The 24,303-nt window shown below is 60.5% G+C and overlaps 1 protein-coding gene across 1 annotated transcript in view; it reads right to left on the reverse strand.

Annotated features, from left to right (window-relative positions):
- Positions 1-1,912: 1,912 nt before the first annotated feature.
- The window catches only part of HACL2 (2-hydroxyacyl-CoA lyase 2), a 31,331-nt gene continuing 8,940 nt past the window's right edge, over positions 1,913-24,303 (reverse strand). The window contains exons 5-15 of the mRNA XM_077787768.1: positions 23,598-23,709; positions 22,657-22,756; positions 18,641-18,738; positions 15,748-15,884; positions 14,652-14,786; positions 12,207-12,321; positions 9,502-9,671; positions 6,619-6,689; positions 5,687-5,758; positions 3,907-4,012; positions 1,913-2,238 (exon numbers count right to left, since the gene is read on the reverse strand). Of these exons, the coding sequence (XP_077643894.1) occupies positions 2,006-2,238; positions 3,907-4,012; positions 5,687-5,758; positions 6,619-6,689; positions 9,502-9,671; positions 12,207-12,321; positions 14,652-14,786; positions 15,748-15,884; positions 18,641-18,738; positions 22,657-22,756; positions 23,598-23,709 (1,349 nt within the window). The 3' untranslated portion in view covers positions 1,913-2,005. The remainder of the gene's footprint in view (positions 2,239-3,906; positions 4,013-5,686; positions 5,759-6,618; positions 6,690-9,501; positions 9,672-12,206; positions 12,322-14,651; positions 14,787-15,747; positions 15,885-18,640; positions 18,739-22,656; positions 22,757-23,597; positions 23,710-24,303) is intronic.

Here is a 24,303-nt window from a genome sequence, read left to right on the forward strand (position 1 = left end):
TGACCTTTGGGGACACTCAATGTCCCTTGGGGACCCTCAATGACCCCTGGGGACACTCGGTGACCCTTGGGGACACTCAATGACCCTTGGGGACCCTCAATGACCCTTGGGGACACTCAATGTCCCTTGGGGACCCTCAATGACCCCTGGGGACACTCGGTGACCCTTGGGGACACTCGATGACCCTTGGGGACACTTGGGGACCCTCAGTGACCCTTGGGGACACTCAATGTCCCTTGGGGACCCTCAATGACCCCTGGGGACACTCGGTGACCCTTGGGGACACTCAATGACCCTTGGGAACACTCGATGACCCTTGGGGACCCCTGGGGACACTCAGTGACCCTTGGTGACCCTTGGGGACACTCAATGACCCTTGGGGACCCTTGGGGACACTCAATGACCCCTGGGGACACTCGGTGACCCTTGGGGACACTTGGGGACACTCAGTGACCCCTGGGGACACTCAATGATCCTTGGTGACACTCAATGACCCTTGGGGACACTCAGTGATCCTTGGTGACACTCAATGACCCTTGGTGACCCTTGGGGACACTCGATGACCCTTGGGGACCCTTGGTGACCCTCAGTGACCCTTGGTGACACTCAATGACCCTTGGTGACACTCAGTGATCCTTGGTGACACTCAGTGACCCTTGGTGACCCTCAATGACACTCATTGACACTCGGTGACATTTGGGGACACTCTATGAGAACCGGTGACACCCGGTGACACCCGGTGACACTCCGGTGACCCCCGGTGACATTCGGTGTCCCCGAGGGTCACACGGACACGGAGCCCTGCCGGAAGTCGCTGTGGCCCAGCAGGGCGTTGACGAGGACGGGGTGGCCTCGGTGGCACTCGGGGACACCTGGGGACGTTTGGGGACACTCAGTGACCCTTGATGACCCTTGGTGACCCTTGGGGACACTCAATGACCCTTGGGGACACTCGATGACCCTTGGGGACCCTCAATGACCCTTGGGGACCCCTGGTGACCCTTGGGGACACTCGATGACCCTTGGTGACCTTTGGGGACACTCAATGACACTCATTGACACTCGGTGACATTTGGGGACACTCAATGACCCTTGGGGACCCTTGGGGACACTCCATGACCCCTGGGGACACTCGATGACCCTTGGGGACACTCAGTGACCCTTGGTGACCCTTGGGGACACTCAATGACCCTTGGGGACCCTTGGTGACCCTTGGGGACACTCAATGACCCTTGGGGACACTCAGTGACCCCTGGGGACCCTCAATGACCCTCATTGACACTCACTGACCGCTGGTGACCCTTGGGGACCCTCAATGACACTCATTGACACTCGGTGACATTTGGGGACACTCTATGAGAACCGGTGACACCCGGTGACACCCGATGACACTCAGTGACACCCCGGTGACATTCGGTGTCCCCGAGGGTCACACGGACACGGAGCCCTGCCGGAAGTCGCTGGGGCCCAGCAGGGCGTTGACGAGGACGGGGTGGCCTCGGTGGCACTCGGGGACACCTGGGGACGTTTGGGGACACTCAGTGACCCTTGATGACCCTTGGTGACCCTTGGGGACACTCAATGACCCTTGGGGACACTCGGTGACCCTTGGGGACACTCGATGACCCTTGGTGACCTTTGGGGACACTCAATGACCCCTGGGGACACTCGGTGACCCTTGGGGACACTCGATGACCCTTGGTGACCTTTGGGGACACTCAATGACACTTGGGGACCCTTGGGGACACTCCATGACCCCTGGGGACACTCGATGACCCTTGGGGACACTCAGTGACCCTTGGTGACCCTTGGGGACACTCAATGACCCTTGGGGACACTCGATGACCCTTGGGGACACTCAGTGACCCCTGGTGACCCTTGGTGACCCTCAATGACACTCATTGACACTCGGTGACATTTGGGGACACTCTATCAGAACCGGTGACACCCGATGACACCCGGTGACACTCGGTGACAGCCCGGTGACATTCGGTGTCCCCGAGGGTCACACGGACACGGAGCCCTGCCGGAAGTCGCTGGGGCCCAGCAGGGCGTTGACGAGGACGGGGTGGCCTCGGTGGCACTCGGCCTGCGCCGCCCTCAGCACAGCCACCACCCTGTCCTCGATGTCCCCGCCGGTGTCCCCTCCGGTGTCCCCTCCGGTGTCCCCGCCGGTGTCCCCGGCGCTGTCCAGGACGAAGCCGCGGCCGCCCAGCGCCGTCGCCACCGCGTGGTAATCTGGGGACACACGGGTGGCACTGTCACCAAGGGGTGGCACTGTCACCTCCACGGGTGGCACTGTCACCAAGGGGTGGCACTGTCACCTCCACAGAGGTGGCACTGTCACCTCCTCGGGAGGCATTGTCACCTCCTCGGGTGGCATTGTCACCTCCACAGGGGTGGCATTGTCACCAGGGGTGGCATTGTCACTAGGAGCATGGGGAGGTGGCATTGTCACCAAGGGGTGGCATTGTCACCATGGGGTGGCACTGTCACCAAGGGGTGGCATTGTCACCTCCATGGGTGGCATTGTCACCAGGGGTGGCATTGTCACTAGGAGCATGGGGAGGTGGCATTGTCACCTCCATGGGTGGCATTGTCACTGCTAAAGGTGGCATTGTCACCAGGGGTGGCACTGTCACCAAGGGGTGTCACTGTCACCTCCATGGGTGGCATTGTCACCAGGGGTGGCACTGTCACTACGAGCATGGGGAGGTGGCATTGTCACCTCCATGGGTGGCATTGTCACCTCCATGGGTGGCACTGTCACTAAGGGGTGGCATTGTCACCTCCACGGTTGGCATTGTCACCATGGGGGCAAGGAGGTGGTCACTCAGTGGTCACTCAGTGGTCAGTTGGTCAGTGGTCACTCAGTGGTCACTCACTGTCAGTGGTCACTCGGTCACTCAGTGGTCAGTGGTCACTCAGTGGTCACTCAGTGGTCACTCAGTGGTCAGTTGGTCAGTTGGTCAGTGGTCAGTGGTCACTCAGTGGTCACTCAGTGGTCAGTTGGTCAGTTGGTCAGTGGTCAGTGGTCACTCAGTGGTCACTCAGTGGTCAGGTGGTCAGTGGTCACTCAGTGGTCAGTGGTCAGTTGGTCAGTTGTCAGTGGTCACTCAGTGGTCACTCAGTGGTCAGTGGTCACTCAGTGGTCAGTGGTCAGTTGGTCAGTGGTCAGTGGTCACTCAGTGGTCAGTGGTCAGTTGGTCACTCAGTGGTCACTCAGTGGTCAGTTGGTCAGTGGTCAGGGGTCACTCAGTGGTCACTCAGTGGTCACTCAGTGGTCACTCAGTGGTCACTCAGTGGTCAGTGGTCACTCAGTGGTCACTCAGTAGTCAATGGTCACTCAGTGGTCAGTTGGTCAGTGGTCACTCAGTGGTCACTCACCGCTGTAGTTGAGGCTGCAGCCCACGGCGCTGCCCAGCAGGGGGAGCTGCTGACCCCAGTGTCCCTGGCCATGGGTCAGTGATGGGTCAGTGATGGGTCAGTGATGGGTCAGTGGTCACTCAGTGGTCAGTGGTCACTCAGTGGTCACTCAGTGGTCAGTTGGTCAGTTGGTCAGTGGTCAGTGGTCACTCAGTGGTCAGTTGGTCAGTGGTCACTCAGTGGTCACTCAGTGGTCAGTGGTCACTCAGTGGTCAGTGGTCAGTTGGTCAGTGGTCAGTTGGTCACTCAGTGGTCACTCAGTGGTCACTCACCGCTGTAGTTGAGGCTGCAGCCCACGGCGCTGCCCAGCAGGGGGAGCTGCTGACCCCAGTGTCCCTGGCCATGGGGCAGTGATGGGTCAGTGATGGGTCAGTGATGGGTCAGTGGTCACTCAGTGGTCAGTGGTCACTCAGTGGTCACTCAGTGGTCACTCAGTGGTCAGTTGGTCAGTGGTCAGTTGGTCACTCAGTGGTCACTCACCGCTGTAGTTGAGGCTGCAGCCCACGGCGCTGCCCAGCAGGGGGAGCTGCTCGCGGCTGATCTGGGTCCAGCCGGCGTCGTTGCCAACCAGGGCGATGACCGGGACCTGGGGGAGGGACGGGGACCGGGTGACACGGGGACAGGGACAGGGTGACACGGGGACAGGGTGACACGGGGACAGGGTGACACAGGGACAAAGTGACACGGGGACCGGGTGACACGGGGACAGGGTGACACGGGGACAGGGTGACACGGGGACAGGGACAGGGTGACACAGGGACAGGGTGACACAGGGACAGGGTGACACAAGGACTGGGTGACACAAGGACAGGGTGACACAGGGACAGGGTGACACAGGGACAGGGTGACACGGGGACAAAGTGACACGGGGACAGGGTGACACGGGGACAGGGTGACACGGGGACAGGGTGACACAAGGACAAAGTGACACAGGGACAGGGTGACACGGGGACAGGGTGACACAGGGACAAAGTGACACGGGGACAGGGTGACACGGGGACAGGGTGACACAGGGACAGGGTGACACGGGGACACAGGGACAGGGTGACACAAGGACAAAGTGACAAGAGGACAGGGACAGGGTGACACGGGGACAGGGTGACACAGGGACAGGGTGACACAGGGACAGGGTGACACGGGGACACAGGGACAGGGTGACACAGGGACAGGGTGACACGGGGACAGGGTGACACGGGGACAGGGTGACACAAGGACAAAGTGACACAGGGACAGGGTGACACGGGGACAGGGTGACACGGGGACCGGGTGACACAAGGACAAAGTGACACAGGGACAGGGACAGGGTGACACGGGGACAGGGTGACACAGGGACAAAGGGACCCAGGGACAAAGTGACACAGGGACAGGGTGACACAGGGACAAAGGGACCCAGGGACAAAGTGACACAGGGACAGGGTGACACGGGGACAGGGACAGGGTGACACGGGGACAGGGTGACACGGGGACAGGGATGGGGACAGGGTGACACAGGGACAGGGTGACACAGGGACAAAGGGACACAGGGACAGGGTGACACGGGGACAGGGATGGGGACAGGGTGACACAGGGACAGGGTGACACAGGGACAAAGGGACACAGGGACAGGGTGACACGGGGACAAAGGGACACGGGGACAGGGTGACACAGGGACAAAGGGACAGGGTGACACAGGGACAAAGTGACACAGGGACAAAGGGACATGGCTGGGGACAGGGTGACACAGGGACAGGGTGACACAGGGACAGGGTGACACAGGGACAAAGGGACACAGGGACAGGGTGACACAGGGACACAGGGACAGGGTGACACAGGGACAAAGTGACACGGGGACAAAGGGACACAGCTGGGGACAGGAACAGGGACAGGGACAGGGTGACACAGGGACAGGGACAGGGACCTGGAGGAAGGGGACAGGGACAAAGTGACACGGGGACAAAGGGACACGGGGACAAAGTGACACAGGGACAGGGTGACATGGGGACAAAGAGACATGGCCAGGGACAGGGACAGGGACAGAGGGACAGAGAGAATGACAGGTGACAGTGACAGGTGAAAAGTTGACAGGTGACAGTGACAGTGACACAGTGACAGTGACAGACTGACAGTGACGGTGACAGTGACATTGACAGTGACACAGTGACAGTGACATTGACAGGTGACATTAACAGTGGCAGTGACAGTGACACTGACAGGTGACAGTGATGGTGACAGTGACAGTGACACAGTGACAGTGACAGTGACAGGTGACAGTGGCAGTGACCTTGTGGCGCACGAAGGTGTCGAACTCCATCAGGCTGAAGCCCAGGGATCCGTCCCCGTACAGGATCCACACCTGGGACGGGCCCCGAGTGTCACCCGGGGCCACCCCAGGGCCACCAGAGTGCCACCAGAGTGTCACCCCTCAGTGTCCCCAATGTCCCCCTGTCATGTCCCCCTGGTGTCCTCATCCCCCCATTGTCCCAAATATCCCCCAATGTCCCCAGTGTCCTCCATCCCCACTGTCCCCATGTCCCTGATGTCCCCGATGTCCCTCCAATGTCCCCAATGTCCCCCCTGTTCCCCCAACCCCAGTGTCCCCAATGTCCTCCCAGGGTCCCCAATGTCCCCTCAACGTCCCCATTGTCCCCTCAACGTCCCCATTGTCCCCTCAATGTCTCCAATGTCCCCAGTGTCCCTCATCTCCACTGTCCCCACAATGTCCCCAGTGCCCCCCACCAATGTCCCCAATGTTGTCAACATCCCCTCATCCCCCATGTCCCCAATGTCCCCAAATGTCCCCAATGTCCAGAGTCCCCAGTGTCCCCAATGTCCCCATCCCCTCAATGTCCCCAATGTCCCCATGTCTCCCAATGTCCTCAAATCCCCCAAATATTCCCCAATGTCCCCAATGTCCCCAAAAACCTCCAATGTCCCCAGTGTCCCCAATCCCCCCAGTGCCCCCATTGTCCCCAATGTCCCCACTGTCCCCAATCCCCCCAGTGTCCCCACTGTCCCCAATCCCCAATGTCCCCAATGTCCCCAATCCCCCCAATGTCCCCAGTGTCCCCACTGTCCCCAATCCCCCAATCCCCCAATGTCCCCGCTGTCCCCCACTGTCCCCACTCTCCCCGCTGTCCCCGCTGTCCCCACTGTCCCCGCTGTCCCCACTGTCCCCGCTGTCCCCCCGATGTCCCCACGCTGTCCCGGTGTCACCTCAGCCTCGGGCCGGCAGAGTTTGGCCCCGAGTGCGAATCCTCCGCCCACGCCCAGCGTGCCGAAGGGACCTGCGGGGACACGGGGACATGGGGACATGGGGACACGGGGACATGGGGACACCGCAGCAGGGACACGGGGACATCGGGGACATCAGTGCCACCGCAGCGTGGACATGGGGACATGGGGACACGGGGACCCGGGGACATGGGGACATGGGGACATCAGTGCCACCGCAGCGGGGACACGGGGACATGGGGACATCAGTGCCACCGCAGCGGGGACACGGGGACATGGGGACACCGCAGCAGGGACACGGGGACATGGGGAGACGGGGACATCAGGGACATCAGTGCCACTGCATCGGGGACACAGGGACACGGGGACATCAGTGCCACTGCAGTGGGGACACGGGGACATGGGGACATTGGGGACATCAGTGCCACCGCAGCGGGGACACGGGGACATGGGGACACTGCAGTGGGGACATCAGGGACACGGGGACATCAGTGCCACCGCAGGGGGGACATCAGGGACATGGGGACACGGGGACATGGGGACATCAGGGACACCTCAGCAGAGAGACGGGGACATGGGGACATCAGTGCCATCACAGCGGGGACACCAGGGACATCAGGGACATCAGGGACATGTGGACACGGGGACATCGGGGACACCGCAGTGGGGACATCAGTGCCACCACACCGGGGACACGGGGACATCAGTGCCATCACCACAGTGGGGACACGGGGACATCAGGGACATCAGTGCCACCACACTGGGGACATGGGGACATGTCCCCACATGTCCCCTCACTGTCCCCACGTGTCTCCAAGTGTCCCTGTGTGTCCCCTGGCCGGGGTGGCTGTGTCCCCAAACTGTCCCCGCATGTCCCCAAGTATCCCCACATGTCCCCTGGCCGGGGTGGCCATGTCCCCACATGTCCCCTCTCTGTCCCCACATGTCCCCAAGCTGTCCCCACGTGTCCCCTGGCCAGGGTGGCTGTGTCACCAGGTGTCCCCAGGTGTCCCATGGCTGGGGTGGCCGTGTCCCCACCTGTCCCCAGGTGTCCCCACGTGTCCCCAGGTGCCCCTCACTGTCCCCGCATGTCCCCTGGCCGGGGTGGCTGTGTCCCCAGGTGTCCCCACATGTCCCCAGGTGTCCCTGTGTGTCTCCTAGCTGGGGTGGCCATGTCCCCACATGTCCCCAGGTGTTCCCACATGTCCCCAGGTGTCCCTGTGTGTCTCCTAGCTGGGGTGGCCGTGTCCCCACATGTCCCCAGGTGTCCCCAGGTACCCCTCACTGTCCTCGCGTGTCCCCTGGCCGGGGTGGCCGTGTCCCCACGTGTCCTCACATGTCCCCTCGCTGTCCCCGCGTGTCCCATGGCTGGGGTGGCTGTGTCCCCACATGTCCCCACGTGTCCCCACATGTCCCCAGGTGTCCCCACATGTCCCCAGGTGTCCCCACATGTCCCCAGGTGTCCCCGCGTGTCTCCTAGCTGGGGTGGCCGTGTCCCCACATGTCCCCATGTGTCCCCAGGTGTCCCCACGTGTCCCCAGGTGTCCCTGCGTGTCTCCTAGCTGGGGTGGCCGTGTCCCCACATGTCCCCACATGTCCCCACATGTCCCCAGGTGTCCCCACATGTCCCCAGGTGTCCCTGCGTGTCTCCTAGCTGGGGTGGCCGTGTCCCCACATGTCCCCATGTGTCCCCTGGCCAGGGTGGCCATGTCCCCACATGTCCCCAGGTGTCCCCACATGTCCCCAGGTATCCCCAGGTGTCCCCACATGTCCCCAAGCTGTCCCCAGGTGTCCCTTGGCCGAGATGGCCGTGTCCCCACATGTCCCCAGGTGTCCCCACATGTCCCCAGGTATCCCCAGGTGTCCCCACATGTCCCCAAGCTGTCCCCAGGTGTCCCTTGGCCGAGATGGCCGTGTCCCCACATGTCCCCAGGTGTCCCCGCGTGTCCCATGGCTGGGGTGGCTGTGTCCCCACGTGTCCCCACATGTCCCCAGGTGTCCCCACGTGTCCCCACATGTCCCCAGGTGTCCCCACATGTCCCCAGGTGTCCCCACGTGTCCCCAGGTGCCCCTCACTGTCCCCGCGTGTCCCCTGGCCAGGGTGGCTGTGTCCCCACATGTCCCCACATGTCCCCAGGTGTCCCCACGTGTCCCCAGGTGTCCCTGCGTGTCTCCTAGCTGGGGTGGCCGTGTCCCCACATGTCCCCAGGTGTCCCCACATGTCCCCAGGTGTCCCCACGTGTCCCCAGGTGCCCCTCACTGTCCCCGCGTGTCCCCTGGCCAGGGTGGCCGTGTCCCCAGGTGTCCCCACATGTCCCCACGTGTCCCCACATGTCCCCAGGTGTCCCTGTGTGTCTCCTAGCTGGGGTGGCCATGTCCCCACATGTCCCCAGGTGTCCCCACATGTCCCCAGGTGTCCCCAGGTGTCCCTGCATGTCTCCTAGCTGGGGTGGCCATGTCCCCACATGTCCCCACGTGTCCCCACATGTCCCCAGGTGTCCCCAGGTGTCCCCAGGTGTCCCTGCGTGTCTCCTAGCTGGGGTGGCCGTGTCCCCACATGTCCCCACATGTCCCCAGGTGTCCCCAGGTGTCCCTGCGTGTCTCCTAGCTGGGGTGGCCATGTCCCCACATGTCCCCAGGTGTCCCCACATGTCCCCAGGTGTCCCCACGTGTCCCCAGGTGTCCCTGCGTGTCTCCTAGCTGGGGTGGCCATGTCCCCACATGTCCCCAGGTGTCCCCAGGTGTCCCCACGTGTCCCCACATGTCCCCAGGTGTCCCCAGGTGTCCCCAGGTGTCCCCACATGTCCCCACATGTCCCCAGGTGTCCCCAGGTGTCCCCGCGTGTCCCCGCGGGCGCGGCCCTACCGGGGTCCAGCCAGGCGCGCGGCCGCCGGGGCCGGACGCTGTAGGCGGCCGTGGCCACGAAGTCGCCGCCGTCGGCCACCAAGAGACTCCGGGGGGACAGGAGCCGGTCCAGGGCCAGCAGCAGCGCCAGCGGGTTCAGGTGACGCGGCGGGGACACGGCGGCCATGGCCCTGTGGGGACAGGGACAGGGACAGGTGACATGGTGGCCATGGCCCTGTGGGGACAGGGACAGTGACACGGGGACAGGGACAGGGCCAGCAGCAGCGCCAGCGGGTTCAGGTGACGCGGCGGGGACACGGCGGCCATGGCCCTGCGGGGACACAGATAGGGACAGGTGACACGGGGACAGGGACAGGGACAGGGCCAGCAGGTTCAGGTGACATGGCGGGGACACGGCAGCCATGGCCCTGCGGGGACAGGTGACACAGGGACAGGGGAGAGGGACAGGTGACATGGTGGCCATGGCCCTGCGGGGACAGGGACAGTGACACGGGGACAGGGACAGGGCCAGCAGCAGCGCCAGCGGGTTCAGGTGACGCGGCGGGGACACGGCGGCCATGGCCCTGCGGGGACACAGATAGGGACAGGTGACACGGGGACAGGGACAGGGACAGGGCCAGCAGGTTCAGGTGACATGGCGGGGATACGGCGGCCATGGCCCTGCGGGGACAGGGACAGGGACAGGGGAGAGGGACAGGTGACATGGTGGCCATGGCCCTGTGGGGACAGGGACACAGGTGACAGGGACAGGGATGGGACAGGGACAAGGGCAGGGACAGGGATGGGACAAGGACACAGAGGGGACACAGCGGCCATGGCCCTGTGGGGACAGGGACAGGGACAGGTGACATGGTGGCCATGGCCCTGCAGGGACAGGGACACAGGTGACAGGAATGGGACAGGGATGGGACAGGGACAGGGACAGAGGGGACAAGGACAGGGACAGGGATGGGACAGGGACACAGAGGGGACACGGCGGCCGTGGCCCTGCGGGGACAGGGACAGGTGACACAGGGACAGGGACAGAGGGGACAAGGACAGGGACAGGGATGGGACAGGGACACAGAGGGGACACGGCGGCCGTGGCCCTGCGGGGACAGGGACAGGTGACACAGGGACAGGGACAGAGGGGACAAGGACAGGGGGGCTGACCAACCCCAAAAACCGGGGAAGGACCCTAAAAATGCCACATGGGGGGGTCTGAGGCCAGAAATGCCCTCTGTCCTCGGACCAGTTCTGCAGATCCTTGTCCCTGTCCCCACCCTGTCCCTGTCCCCACCCTGTCCCCTCTGTCCCCGTTCCAGTGTCCCCTGTGTCCCTGTCCCATGTCCCCTGTCCCAGTGTCCCCTCGGCGTCCCCTCGATGTCCCGGTGTCTCGTTGGTGTCCCCATGTCCCCTGTGGGGTCCCCTTGGTATCCCACGTCCCCTCGGTGTCCCCTGTCCCTGTCCCGGTGTCACCTGTCCCCCTGTCCCCATGTCCCCATCCCTGTCCCCATGTTCCCATGTCCCCATGTCCCCATCCCTGTCCCGGTGTCCCCATGCTGTCCCCGTGTCCCTGTCCTGGTCCCTCACCGGATGTGCCGTTCCCTGTTCCCATGTCCCCATGTCCATGTCCATGTCCCCATGTCCCGGTGTCCCCTCGGTGTCCCGGTGTCCCCTCGGTGTCCTGGTCCCTCACCAGATGTGCCGTTCCCTGTCCCCATGTCCCCATGTCCATGTCCCCATGTCCCCCCAGTGTCCCCAGGCTGTCCCCATGTCCCCCCAGTGTCCCCAGGCTGTCCCCATGTCCCCAGGCTGTCCCGGTGTCCTGGTGTCCCCCCGGTGTCCCGGTGTCCGGGTCCCTCACCGGATGTGCCGCTCCCTGTCCCCATGTCCCCATGTCCATGTCCCCATGTCCCCAAGCTGTCTCGGTGTCCCCCCGGTGTCCCAGTGTCCCCTCAGTGTCCCGGTGTCCTCCCGGTGTCCCCTCGGTGTCCCGGTGTCCCTTTCCCTCACTGGATGTGCTGCTCCCTGTCCCCATGTCCCCCCGTGTCCCAGTGTCCCCTCAGTGTCCTGGTGTCCCCCGGTGTCCCGGTGTCCCCAAGCTGTCCCAGTGTCCCCCCGTGTCCCAGTGTCCCCCTGTGTCCCGGTGTCCCCCCGGTGTCCCCAGGCTGTCCCCATGTCCCCTCGGTGTCCCCCCGGTGTCCCGGTGTCCCCCCGGTGTCCCGGTGTCCTGGTCCCTCACCGGATGTGCCGCTCCCTGTCCCCATGTCCCCATGTCCCCAGGCTGTCCCCAGTGTCCCCCCGGTGTCCCGGTGTCCCCCCGTGTCCCGGTGTCCCCCCGGTGTCCCGGTGTCCCGGTCCCTCACTGGATGTGCCGCTCCCTGTCCCCATGTCCCCATGTCCCCAGGCTGTCCCCAGGCTGTCCCGGTGTCCCCCGGTGTCCCGGTGTCCCCCGGTGTCCCGGTGTCCCTGTCCCTCACCGGATGTGCTGCTCCCTGTCCCCATGTCCCCAGTGTCCCCAGGCTGTCCCCAGTGTCCCCTTGGTGTCCTCCCGGTGTCCCTCGGTGTCCCGGTGTCCTCCCGGTGTCCCCCGGTGTCCCGGTGTCGCGGTCCCTCACCGGATGTGCCGCTCCCTGTCCCCATGTCCCCAGTGTCCCCAGGCTGTCCCCATGTCCCCTCGGTGTCCCGGTGTCCCCCGGTGTCCCGGTGTCGCGGTCCCTCACCGGATGTGCCGCTCCCGCTCCTCCTCGGCCTCCCGCAGCCGCTGCAGCCACTCCCGGGGGCTCGGGAGGCCCGGGAGGCTCCGGGCCAGCGCCACCAGCAGCGCCGCGGGGTCACCTGCGGACCCCAAATGTCACCGGGACCCCAAAGTGTCACCGGGGTGTCCCCAGAGTGTCACCGGGGTGTCCCCAAGTGTCACCAGGACCACAAAATGTCACCTGCGGACCCCAAAGTGTCACCGGGGTGTCCCCAAATGTCACCGGGACCCCCAAGTGTCACCGGGGTGTCCCCAAGTGTCACCGGGGTGTCCCCAAGTGTCACCGGGACCCCAAAGTGACACCGGGGTGTCCCCAAATGTCACCGGGACCCCCAAGTGACACCGGGGTGTCCCCAAAGTGTCACCGGGGTGTCCCCAAATGTCACCAGGACCCCCAAGTGTCACCGGGGTGTCCCCAAGTGTCACCGGGACCCCCAAGTGACACCGGGACCCCAAAGTGTCACCGGGGTGTCCCCAAGTGTCACCGGGACCCCCAAGTGACACCGGGACCCCAAAGTGTCACCGGGGTGTCCCCAAGTGTCACCGGGACCCCCAAGTGACACCGGGACCCCAAAGTGTCACTGGGGTGTCCCCAAATGTCACCAGGACCCCCAAGTGTCACCGGGGTGTCCCCAAATGTCACCGGGGTGTCCCCAAGTGTCACCAGGACCCCCAAGTGTCACTGGGGTGTCCCTAAGTGTCACCAGGGTGTCCCCAAATGTCACCGGGGTGTCCCCAAATGTCACCGGGGTGTCCCCAAGTGTCACCAGGACCCCCAAGTGTCACTGGGGTGTCCCTAAGTGTCACCAGGGTGTCCCCAAATGTCACCGGGGTGTCCCCAAATGTCACCGGGGTGTCCCCAAGTGTCACCAGGACCCCCAAGTGTCACCGGGGTGTCCCCAAAGTGTCACCGGGGTGTCCCCAAATGTCACCGGGGTGTCCCCAAGTGTCACCGGGGTGTCCCCAGAGTGTCACTGGGACCCCCAAGTGTCACCGGGGTGTCCCCAAATGTCACCGGGGTGTCCCCAAGTGTCACCGGGGTGTCCCCAAATGTCACCGGGGTGTCCCCAAGTGTCACCAGGACCCCCAAGTGTCACCGGGGTGTCCCCAAAGTGTCACCGGGGTGTCCCCAGAGCGTCACTGGGACCCCCAAGTGTCACCGGGGTGTCCCCAAATGTCACCGGGACCCCAAAGTGACACCGGGATGTCCCCAAATGTCACCGGGGTGTCCCCAAGTGTCACCGGGACCCCCAAGTGTCACCAGGGTGTCCCCAAATGTCACCGGAACCACAAAATGTCACCTGCGGACCCAAAAATGTCATCGGGGTGTCCCGAAAATGTCATCGGGGTGTCCCCAAACTGTCCCCAAACTGCCTCATTCCCACCCCAAACCGGTTCATTCTGCCCCAAACCGGTTCATTTCCACCCCACACCGGCTCATTCCCACCCGAAACCGGTTCATCCCGCCCCAAACCGGTTCATCCCGCCCCAAACCGGTTCATTCCCACCCCAAACCGGTTCATTCCGACCCCAAACCGGTTCATTCCACCCCAAAACGGTTAATTCTGACCCCAAACCGGTTCATTCCCACCCCAAACCGGTTCATCCTGCCCCAAACCGGTTCATTCCACCCCAAAACGGTTAATTCTGACCCCAAACCGGTTCATTCCCACCCCAAACCGGTTCATTCCACCCCAAACCGGTTAATTCTGACCCCAAACCGGTTAATTCTGACTCCAAACTGGTTCATTCCCACCCCAAACCGGTTCATCCTGCCCCAAACTGGTTCATTCCACCCCAAACCGGTTAATTCTGACCCCAAACCGGTTCAATCCGGCCCTGGTGGCGCTCACCGTGCACGGCCAGCCGCGGGGTCCAGAAGACGTCGGGGTCCCGGTTTGACGCCAAACCGGCTCATTTCCACCCCAAACCGGTTCATTCCACCCCAAACCGGCTCATTCCACCCCAAACCGGTTCATCCCGCCCCAAACCGGTTCATCCCGCCCCAAACCGGTTCATCCCGCCCCAAACCTGTTCATCCCACCCCAAACCGGCTCATTTCCACCCCGAACCGGTTAATTCTGACCCCAAACCGGTTCATCCTGCCACAAACCGGTTCATTCCACCCCAAACCGGTTAATTCTGACCCCAAACCGGTTAATTCTGACCCCAAACCGGTTAATTCTGACCCCAAACCGGTTCATTCCCACCCCAAACCGGTTAATTCTGACCCCAAACTGGTTCATCCTGCCCCAAACTGGTTCATTCCACCCCAAACCGGTTAATTCTGACTCCAAACTGGTTCATTCCCACCCCAAACCAGTTCATCCTGCCCCAAACCGGTTCATCCTGCCCCAAACCAGTTAATTCTGACCCCAAACCGGTTCCCTCCGGCCCCGGCGGCGCTCACCGTGCACGGCCAGCCGCGGGGTCCAGAAGACGTCGGCGTTGAGGCGCAGCTGCGCCCGGTTCCGGTTGACGGCGACGACGGCGGCGCCGCGGCCGAAGAGGCGCCCGTAGGACAGCCGGAAATCACAGACGGTGCCTGGGGACACCGGGACACCGGGAGCGGTCAGCGGGGACACCGAGGGGACACCGAGGGGACACCGGGACATTGGGACACCGAGGGGACACTGAGGGGACACCGAGGGGACACCGGGACACCGGGACATTGGGACACCGAGGGGACACCGGGACACCGGGACACCGGGAGTGGTCAGCGGGGACTCCGAGGGGACACCGAGGGGACACCGAGGGGACACTGGGACATTTCAGTGGGGACACCGAGGGGACACCGGGACACTGGGAATGGTCAGCGGGGACACCAAGGGGACACCGAGGGGACACCGGGACACCGGGACACCGGGACATTGGGACACCGGGAACGGTCACCGAGGACACCAGGGGGACACCGAGGGGACACTGGGATATTGGGACACTGGGACACCGAGGGGACACTGGGACACCGGGACACCGGGACATTGGGACACTGAGGGGACACCGAGGGGACACCGGGACACCAGGAATGGTCACTGGGGACACCAGGGGGACACCAAGGGGACACCGGGACACCGAGGGGACACCGGGAACAGTCACTGGGGACACTGGGAACGGTCACCAGGGACACTGAGGGGACACCGGGACACTGAGGGGACACCAGGACACCAAGGGGACACTGGGACACCAGGAGTGGTCACTGGGGACACCGGGACACCGGGACACCGGGACATTGGGACACCGGGACATTGGGACATTGGGACATTGGGACATTGGGACATTGGGACACCGGGACACCGGGACACCGGGACATTGGGACAGTGGGACATTGGGACATTGGGACATGGGGACATCGGGACATCGGGACACCGGGACACCAGGACATTGGGACACCGGGACATTGGGACACCGGGACACCGGGACACCGGGACATTGGGACATTGGGACACCGGGACACCGGGACATCAGGACACCGTGTCACCGTGTCACCGTGTCACCGCCCGCGGTACCTGCCAGCAGCACCAGGTCGGCGTCGCGCAGCGCCTGCCGCCGGTTGTGCCGCAGCAGCAGGGGACACTCGGGGGGCAGCAGCCCCCGCGCCGCCCCCCCCAGGTAGCAGGGGACCCCCAGGGACTGCAGGGCCGAGCTGGGGACAGAGCGGGGGCGCTGGCACCCTTGGGAGCCCGAAATGGCACCCGTGGGAGCCTGAAATGGCACCCTTGGGAGCCCAAAATGGCACCCTAGGGACCCTGAAATGGCACCCTTGGGAGCATGAAATGGCACCCTAGGGACTCTAAACTAGCACCCTAGGGACCCTGAAATGGCACCCTTGGGAGCCCGAAATGGCACCCTTGGGACCCTGAAATGGCACCCTTGGGACCCCGAAATGGCACCCTTGGGAGCCCGAAATGGCACCCTTGGGACCCTGAAATGGCACCCTTGGGACCCCGAAATGGCATCCCTGGGACCCTGAAATGGCACCCTTGGGAGCCCGAAATGGCACCCTAGGGAGCCTGAAATGGCACCCTTGGGAGCCCGAAATGGCACCCTTGGGACCCTAAACTAGCACCCTTGGGAGCCCGAAATGGCACCCTAGGGACCCCGAAATGGCACCCTTGGGACCCTGAAATGGCATCCTAGGGACCCTAAACTAGCACCCTAGGGACCCTGAAATGGCACCCTTGGGACCCTGAAATGGCACCCTAGGGAGCCTGAAATGGCACCCTTGGGACCCTGAAATGGCATCCTAGGGACCCTAAACTAGCACCCTAGGGACCCTGAAATGGCACCCTAGGGACCCTGAAATGGCACCCTTGGGACCCTGAAATGGCACCCTAGGGACCCCGAAATGGCACCCTTGGGAGCCCGAAATGGCATCCTAGGGACCCTAAACTAGCACCCTTGGGACCCTGAAATGGCACCCGTGGGACCCTGAAATGGCACCCTAGGGAGCCCGAAATGGCACCCTAGGGACCCTGAAATGGCACCCTAGGGAGCCGGAAATGGCACCCTAGGGACCCTGAAATGGCACCCTAGGGACCCCGAAATGGCACCCTTGGGAGCCCGAAATGGCATCCTAGGGACCCTAAACTAGCACCCTAGGGACCCTGAAATGGCACCCCAGGGACCCTGAAATGGCATCCTAGGGACCCTGAAATGGCACCCTAGGACTCTAAACTAGCACCCTTGGGAGCCCGAAATGGCACCCCAGGGACCCCGAAATGGCACCCTTGGGACCCTGAAATGGCACCCTAGGGACTCTAAACTAGCACCCTTGGGAGCCCGAAATGGCACCCTAGGGACCCTGAAATGGCATCCTAGGGACCCTAAACTAGCACCCTTGGGAGCCCGAAATGGCACCCTAGGGACCCTGAAATGGCACCCTTGGGAGCCCGAAATGGCACCCTAGGGACCCTGAAATGGCACCTTAGGGAGCCCGAAATGGCACCCTTGGGAGCCCGAAATGGCACCCTAGGGACCCCGAAATGGCACCCTTGGGAGCCCGAAATGGCACCCTAGGGACCCTGAAATGGCACCTTAGGGAGCCCGAAATGGCACCCTTGGGAGCCCGAAATGGCACCCTAGGGACCCCGAAATGGCACCCTTGGGAGCCCGAAATGGCACCCTTGGGACCCTGAAATGGCACCCTAGGGACCCCGAAATGGCACCCCTGGGACCCTGAAATGGCACCCTAGGGACCCTGAAATGGCATCCTAGGGACCCTGAAATGGCACCCTAGGGACCCTAAACTAGCACCCGAGGGACCCTGAAATGGCACCCTTGGGACCCTGAAATGGCACCCCAGGGACCCTGAAATGGCATCCTAGGGACCCTGAAATGGCACCCTAGGACTCTAAACTAGCACCCTTGGGAGCCCGAAATGGCACCCTAGGGACCCTGAAATGGCACCCCTGGGACCCTGAAATGGCACCCTAGGGACCCTGAAATGGCACCCCTGGGACCCTGAAATGGCACCCTAGGGACCCTGAAATGGCATCCTAGGGACCCTGAAATGGCACCCTAGGGACCCTAAACTAGCACCCTTGGGAGCCCGAAATGGCACCCTAGGGACCCTGAAACGGCACCCTTGGGAGCCTGAAATGGCACCCCAGGGACCCCGAAATGGCACCCCTGGGACCCTGAAATGGCACCCTTGGGAGCCCGAAATGGCACCCTTGGGTCCCTGAAATGGCACCCTTGGGACCCCAAACTGGCACCCTAGGGAGCCTGAAATGGCACCCTAGGGAGCCTGAAATGGCACCCCAGGGACCCCGAAATGGCACCCCAGGGACCCCGAAATGGCACCCTTGGGACACAAAAGTGGCACCCTTGGGACCCCAAACTGGGTCAGTTTGACCCCAGAACAGCTCAATTGGGGCCCAGTTCCCTCCCAGTTTGTCCCAGTCCCTCCCAGTCCCCCCAGTCCCTCCCAGTCCATCCCAGTCCCTCCCAGTCCCTCCCAGTCCCTCCCAGTCCAATCCCAGTCCCTCCCAGTCCCCCCAGTCCCTCCCAGTCCAATCCCAGTCCCTCCCAGTCCCTCCCAGTTCCCTCCCAGTCCCTCCCAGTCCCTCCCAGTTCCCCCCCAGTCCCTCCCAGTTCCCTCCCAGTCCCCCCCAGTCCCTCCCAGTCCCTCCCAGTTCCCTCCCAGTCCCTCCCAGTTACCTCCCAGTTCCCTCCCAGTTCCCTCCCAGTCCCTCCCAGTCCCCCCCAGTTCCCCCCCAGTCCATCCCAGTCCCTCCCAGTTCCCCCCAGTTCCCTCCCAGACCATCCCAGTCCCTCCCAGTCCCTCCCAGTCCCTCCCAGTTCCCTCCCAGTTCCCTCCCAGTCCCTCCCAGTCCTCCCCAGTCCCTCCCAGTCCCTCCCAGTCCCTCCCAGTGCTCCCAGTTTGCCGGCGGGTCCCACCTCAGCTCCTCGGCGGGTGTTGGGGGCAGCAGGGCCTGGCTGCCCACCAGCAGCAGCGGGCGGCGGGCGCGGCTCAGCAGCTCCGAGCAGAGCTGCACCTGGGGCCCAAAAACCCCGGAATTCACCCCAAAAACCCCGGAATTCACCCCAAAAACCCCGGGAGGCACCCCAGAACTGAGAGTGACCCAAACCCGCCGGAATTCACCCCAAAAATCCTGGAATTCACCCCAAAACAGCTCCGAGCAGAGCTGCACCTGGGGCCCAAAAACCCCGGAATTCACCCCAAAATGAGAGAGACCCAAACCCGCCAGAATTCACCCCAAAAATCCCAGGAGTCACCCCAAAAACCCCAGAATTCACCCCAAAAACCCCGGAATTCACCCCAAAAATCCCGGAATTCACCCCAAAAACCCCGGGAGGCACCCCAAAAACCCCGGGAGGCACCCCAAAAACCCCGGAATTCACCCCAAAAACCCCGGGAGGCACCCCAAAAACCCCGGAATTCACGCCAAAAATCCCGGGAGGCACCCCAAAAACCCCGGAATTCACCCCAAAATGAGAGAGACCCAAACCCGCCAGAATTCACCCCAAAAACCCCGGAATTCACCCCAAAAACCCCGGGAGGCACCCCAAAAACCCCGGAATTCACCCCAAAATGAGAGAGACCCAAACCCGCCAGAATTCACCCCAAAAACCCTGGAATTCACCCCAAAAACCCCGGAATTCACCCCAAAAATCCCGGGAGGCACCCCAGAACTGAGAGTGACCCAAACCCGCCGGAATTCACCCCAAAAATCCTGGAATTCACCCCAAAACAGCTCCGAGCAGAGCTGCACCTGGGGCCCAAAAACCCCGGAATTCACCCCAAAATGAGAGAGACCCAAACCCGCCAGAATTCACCCCAAAAATCCCGGGAGGCACCCCAAAAACCCCGGAATTCACCCCAAAAACCCCGGAATTCACCCCAAAAACCCCGGAATTCACCCCAAAAATCCCAGGAGTCACCCCAAAAACCCCAGAATTCACCCCAAAAATCCCGGAATTCACCCCAAAAATCCCGGAATTCACCCCAAAAACCCCGGGAGGCACCCCAAAAATCCCGGAATTCACCCCAAAAACCCCGGGAGGCACCCCAAAAACCCCGGAATTCACCCCAAAAACCCTGGAATTCACCCCAAAAACCCCGGAATTCACCCCAAAAATCCCGGAATTCACCCCAAAATGAGAGAGACCCAAACCCGCCAGAATTCACCCCAAAAACCCTGGAATTCACCCCAAAAACCCCGGAATTCACCCCAAAAATCCCGGAATTCACCCCAAAATGAGAGAGACCCAAACCCGCCAGAATTCACCCCAAAAACCCCGGAATTCACCCCAAAAATCCCGGGAGGCACCCCAAAAACCCCAGAATTCACCCCAAAAATCCCGGAATTCACCCCAAAAACCCCGGGAGGCACCCCAAAAACCCCGGAATTCACCCCAAAAACCCCGGAATTCACCCCAAAAATCCCGGAATTCACCCCAAAATGAGAGAGACCCAAAAACCCCGGAATTCACCCCAAAAATCCCAGGAGTCACCCCAAAAACCCCAGAATTCACCCCAAAAATCCCGGAATTCACCCCAAAAACCCCGGGAGGCACCCCAAAAACCCCGGAATTCACCCCAAAAATCCCGGGAGGCACCCCAGAACTGAGAGTGACCCAAACCCGCCGGAATTCACCCCAAAAATCCCGGGAGGCACCCCAAAAACCCCAGGAGGCACCCCAAAAATCCCGGAATTCACCCCAAAAACCCCGGGAGGCACCCCAGAACTGAGAGTGACCCAAACCCGCCGGAATTCACCCCAAAAACCCCGGAATTCACCCCAAAAACCCCGGAATTCACCCCAAAATGAGAGAGACCCAAACCCGCCAGAATTCACCCCAAAAACCCCGGAATTCACCCCAAAAACCCCAGAATTCACCCCAAAAACCCCGGGAGGCACCCCAAAATGACAGTGACCCAAAAACCCCGGAATTCACCCCAAAAATCCCGGGAGGCACCCCAGAAATCCCGGGAGGCACCCCAAAACTGAGAGTGACCCAAAACCTCCAGAATTCATCCCAAAAATCCCAGAATTCACCCCAAAATTCCCAGAATTCACCCCAAAACTGCTCCGAGCACAGCTGCACCTGGAGAGACCCAAAAACGGCAGAATTCACCCCAAAAATCCCAGAATTCACCCCAAAAATCCCGGAATTCACCCCAAAACAGTCGGAATTCACCCCAAAATCAGGAGTGACCCAAAACCGCCGGAATTCACCCCAAAACCGGGACTTGCCTCCAATTTGGGATTTTGGTGTCTCGCCTTTTTTGGGGTTTTTTACCCCAAATTTTGGAGTTTTTGGGATTTTGGTGTCTCGCCTGTTTTGGGGTTTTTTACCCCAAATTTTGGAGTTTTTGGGATTTTGGTGTCTCGCCTTTTTTGGGGTTTTTTACCCCAAATTTTGGGGTTTTTGGGATTTTGGTGTCTCGCCTTTTTTGGGGTTTTTTACCCCAAATTTTGGGGTTTTTGGGATTTTGGTGTCTCGCCTGTTTTGGGGTTTTTTACCCCAAATTTTGGGGTTTTTGGGATTTTGGTGTCTCGCCTGTTTTGGGGTCAGTTTTGGGGTTTTTTGGGGTATTTTGGGGGTTTTTGGGGTGTTTTGGGGTATTTTGGGGTGTTTTGGGGTATTTTGGGGTGTTTTCGGGGTGTTTTTGGGGTGTTTTGGGGTATTTTAGGGTGTTTTCGGGGTGTTTTGGGGTATTTTTGGTGTTTTGGGGGTGTTTTGGGGTGTTTTGGGGGTATTTTGAGGTGTTTTGAGGTATTTTTGGGTTTTTTTGGGTGTTTTTGGGCTCTCACCACTCTCTGGGTTTGTTAGGATCAGTTTTGGGGTATTTTGGGTTTTTTTGGGGTGTTTTGGGGTGTTTTGGGGGTTTTTTGGGTGTTTTGGGGTATTTTGGGGTGTTTTCGGGGTGTTTTTGGGGTGGTTTGGGGTATTTTCGGGTGTTTTCGCGGTGTTTTGGATGTTTTTGCGTGTTTTTGGGCTGTTTTGGGGTGGTTTTGGCTCTCACCTCTCTCGGGGTTTGTTGGGATCAGTTTTGGGGTCTTTTGGGGTATTTTGGGGTGTTTTTGGGGTTTTTCAGGGTGGTTTTGGGGTATTTTGGGGTGTTTAGGGCTGTTTTGGGGTGTTTTTGGGCTGTTTTGGGGTGTTTTGGCTCTCACCTCTCTCAGGGTTTGTTTGGATCAGTTTTGGGGTTTTTCGGGGTGTTTTTGGGGTGTTTTCGGTGTATTTTGGGGTATTTTGGGGTGTTTTGGTGGTGTTTTGGGCTGTTTCGAGCTGTTTCGGGCTGTTTTGGGGTGTTTTTGGCTCTCACCTCTCTCGGGGTTTGTTGGGATCAGTTTTGGGGTCTTTCGGGGTGTTTTTGGGGTTTTTCGGGGTATTTTGGGGTGTTTTGGGGGTGTTTTGGGCTGTTTCGGGCTGTTTCGGGCTGTTTTTGGCTCTCACCTCTCTCGGGGTTCTTTGGGATCAGTTTTGGCGTTTTTCGGGGTGTTTTTGCGGTGTTTTGGGGTGTTTTGGGGTGTTTTGGGGGTATTTTGGGGTGTTTTTGGGGTGTTTTTTGGGTGTTTTGGGGTGTTTTGGGCTGTTTCGGGCTTTTTTATGGCTCTCACCTCTCTCGGGGTTCTTTGGGATCAGTTTTGGGGTCTTTCGGGGTGTTTTTGGGGTATTTTGGGGTGTTTTTGTGTGTTTTGGGGGTATTTTGGGGGTGTTTTGAGGGTGTTTTGGGCTGTTTCGGGCTGGTTTTGGCTCTCACCTCTCTCGGGGTTTGTTGGGATCAGTTTTGGGTGTTTTTGGGGTATTTTGGGGCGTTTTTGTGTGTTTTTGGGGTATTTTGGGGTATTTTGGGGGTATTTTGGGCTGTTTTGGGGTGTTTTGGGGTGTTTCGGGCTGTTTTGGGCTGTTTGGGGCTGTTTCGGGCTGTTTTTGGCTCTCACCTCTCTCGGGCTGGCGCGGGGCACGCTGACGGGCAGCGGGCTCAGCTCCCGCGGCTCCCAGGCGCCGGCGAAGACATCGGCCAGGTACTGCCGCAGGTACCTGCGGGGAATTCGCAATTTTGGGGCAATTTTGGGCGGTTTTGGGCAATTTTGGGTTTCGGTGGGGTTTTTAAAGGGTTCGGGGGATTTTTTGGGGGGGTTTTATGGGGTTTTGGGAGCGTTTTTATGGGGTTTTAATGGTTTTTTTTAAGGGGTTTTGATGGGGCTTTGATGGGGTTTTGGGGCGGTTTTGGGTGGTTATTTTTGGGGTGTTTTTGGTGTAATTTTGGGTAGTTTTGGGGTTGTTTTGGGGTGTTTTTGGGGTATTTTCGGGGTATTTTGGGGGTTTTTCTGGGGGACTTTTGGGGTTATTTTGGTGGTTATTGTGGGGTATTTTTGGTGTCATTTTTGGGTATTTTGGGCTGGTTTTTGGGGTGTGTTTGGGGTGTTTTGGGGATTTTCTGGGGTATTTTTGGGTGTATTTTGTGGTGGTTTTGGAATATTTTGGGGGTTATTTTTGGGTTGGTTTTTGGGTTGGTTTTTGGGGTGTTTTGGGGGTATTTTTAGTGTTATTTTGGGGTGTTTTGGGGGTATTTTGGGGCTGTTTTTTGGGTTGTTTTCAGGGTGTTTTGGGGGTATTTTTGGGCTGTTTTTGGGGTGTTTTCAGGGTGTTTTGGGGCTGTTTTTTGGGGTGTTTTTAGGGTGTTTTCGGGGTATTTTTGGGGTAGCTTTGGGGTTTTTCTAGGGTACTTTTGGGGTTATTTTGGGGTATTTTTGGGCTGGTTTTTGGGGTATTTTGGGCTGTTTTTGGGCTGTTTTTGGGGGTGTTTTTGGGCTGTTTTTGGGGGTGTTTTTGGGCTGTTTTTGGGGTGTTTTTGGGGTGTTTTTGGGGTGTTTCTCACCACTGGACGAGCTTCCCCCGCAGCCCCCGCGGGCTCTGGGAGGCGCCGAGCTCCTTCTGCACCACGTGGAAGGGGTAGAGGACATCGATGGGCAGCTCCACGAACACGGGGCCTGGGGGACCCCAAAAACCCCCAAAATCCGCGGGGGTCACCCCAAAATCCCCTCACGGGGTTGGAGACCCCAAAAATATAAAAAAAACCGCAAAAAAAACCCCAAAAAAACCACCCCAAAACCCCAAAAAACCCCACAAAACCCCCCCAAAAAAATCCCCAAAAATCCCCAAAAATCCCCAAATCCACCGGGGTCACCCCAAAATCCCCTCACGGGGCTGGAGACCCCAAAAATAAAAAAAAAAACCCAAAAAAACCCAAAAAAACCACCCCAAAACCCAAAATAACCCCACAAAACCCCCCCAAAAAAATCCCCAAAAAATCCCCAAAAAACCCCAAATCCACCGGGGTCACCCCAAAATCCCCTCACGGGGTTGGAGACCCCAAAAATCCCAAAAAACCCGCAAAAAATCCCAAAAAAATCCCCAAATCCACCGGGGTCACCCCAAAATCCCCTCACGGGGTTGGAGACCCCAAAAATCCCAAAAACCCCGCAAAAAAAAAACCCCAAATAAAAACCCCCCAAACCCAAAATAACCCCACAAAACCCCCCCAAAAAAACCCCAAAAATCCCCAAAAATCCCCAAAAAACCCC

The sequence above is a fragment of the Lonchura striata genome, chromosome 21 (genome assembly GCF_046129695.1).
Source record: "Lonchura striata isolate bLonStr1 chromosome 21, bLonStr1.mat, whole genome shotgun sequence".
Taxonomy (NCBI): Eukaryota; Metazoa; Chordata; class Aves; order Passeriformes; family Estrildidae; genus Lonchura; species Lonchura striata.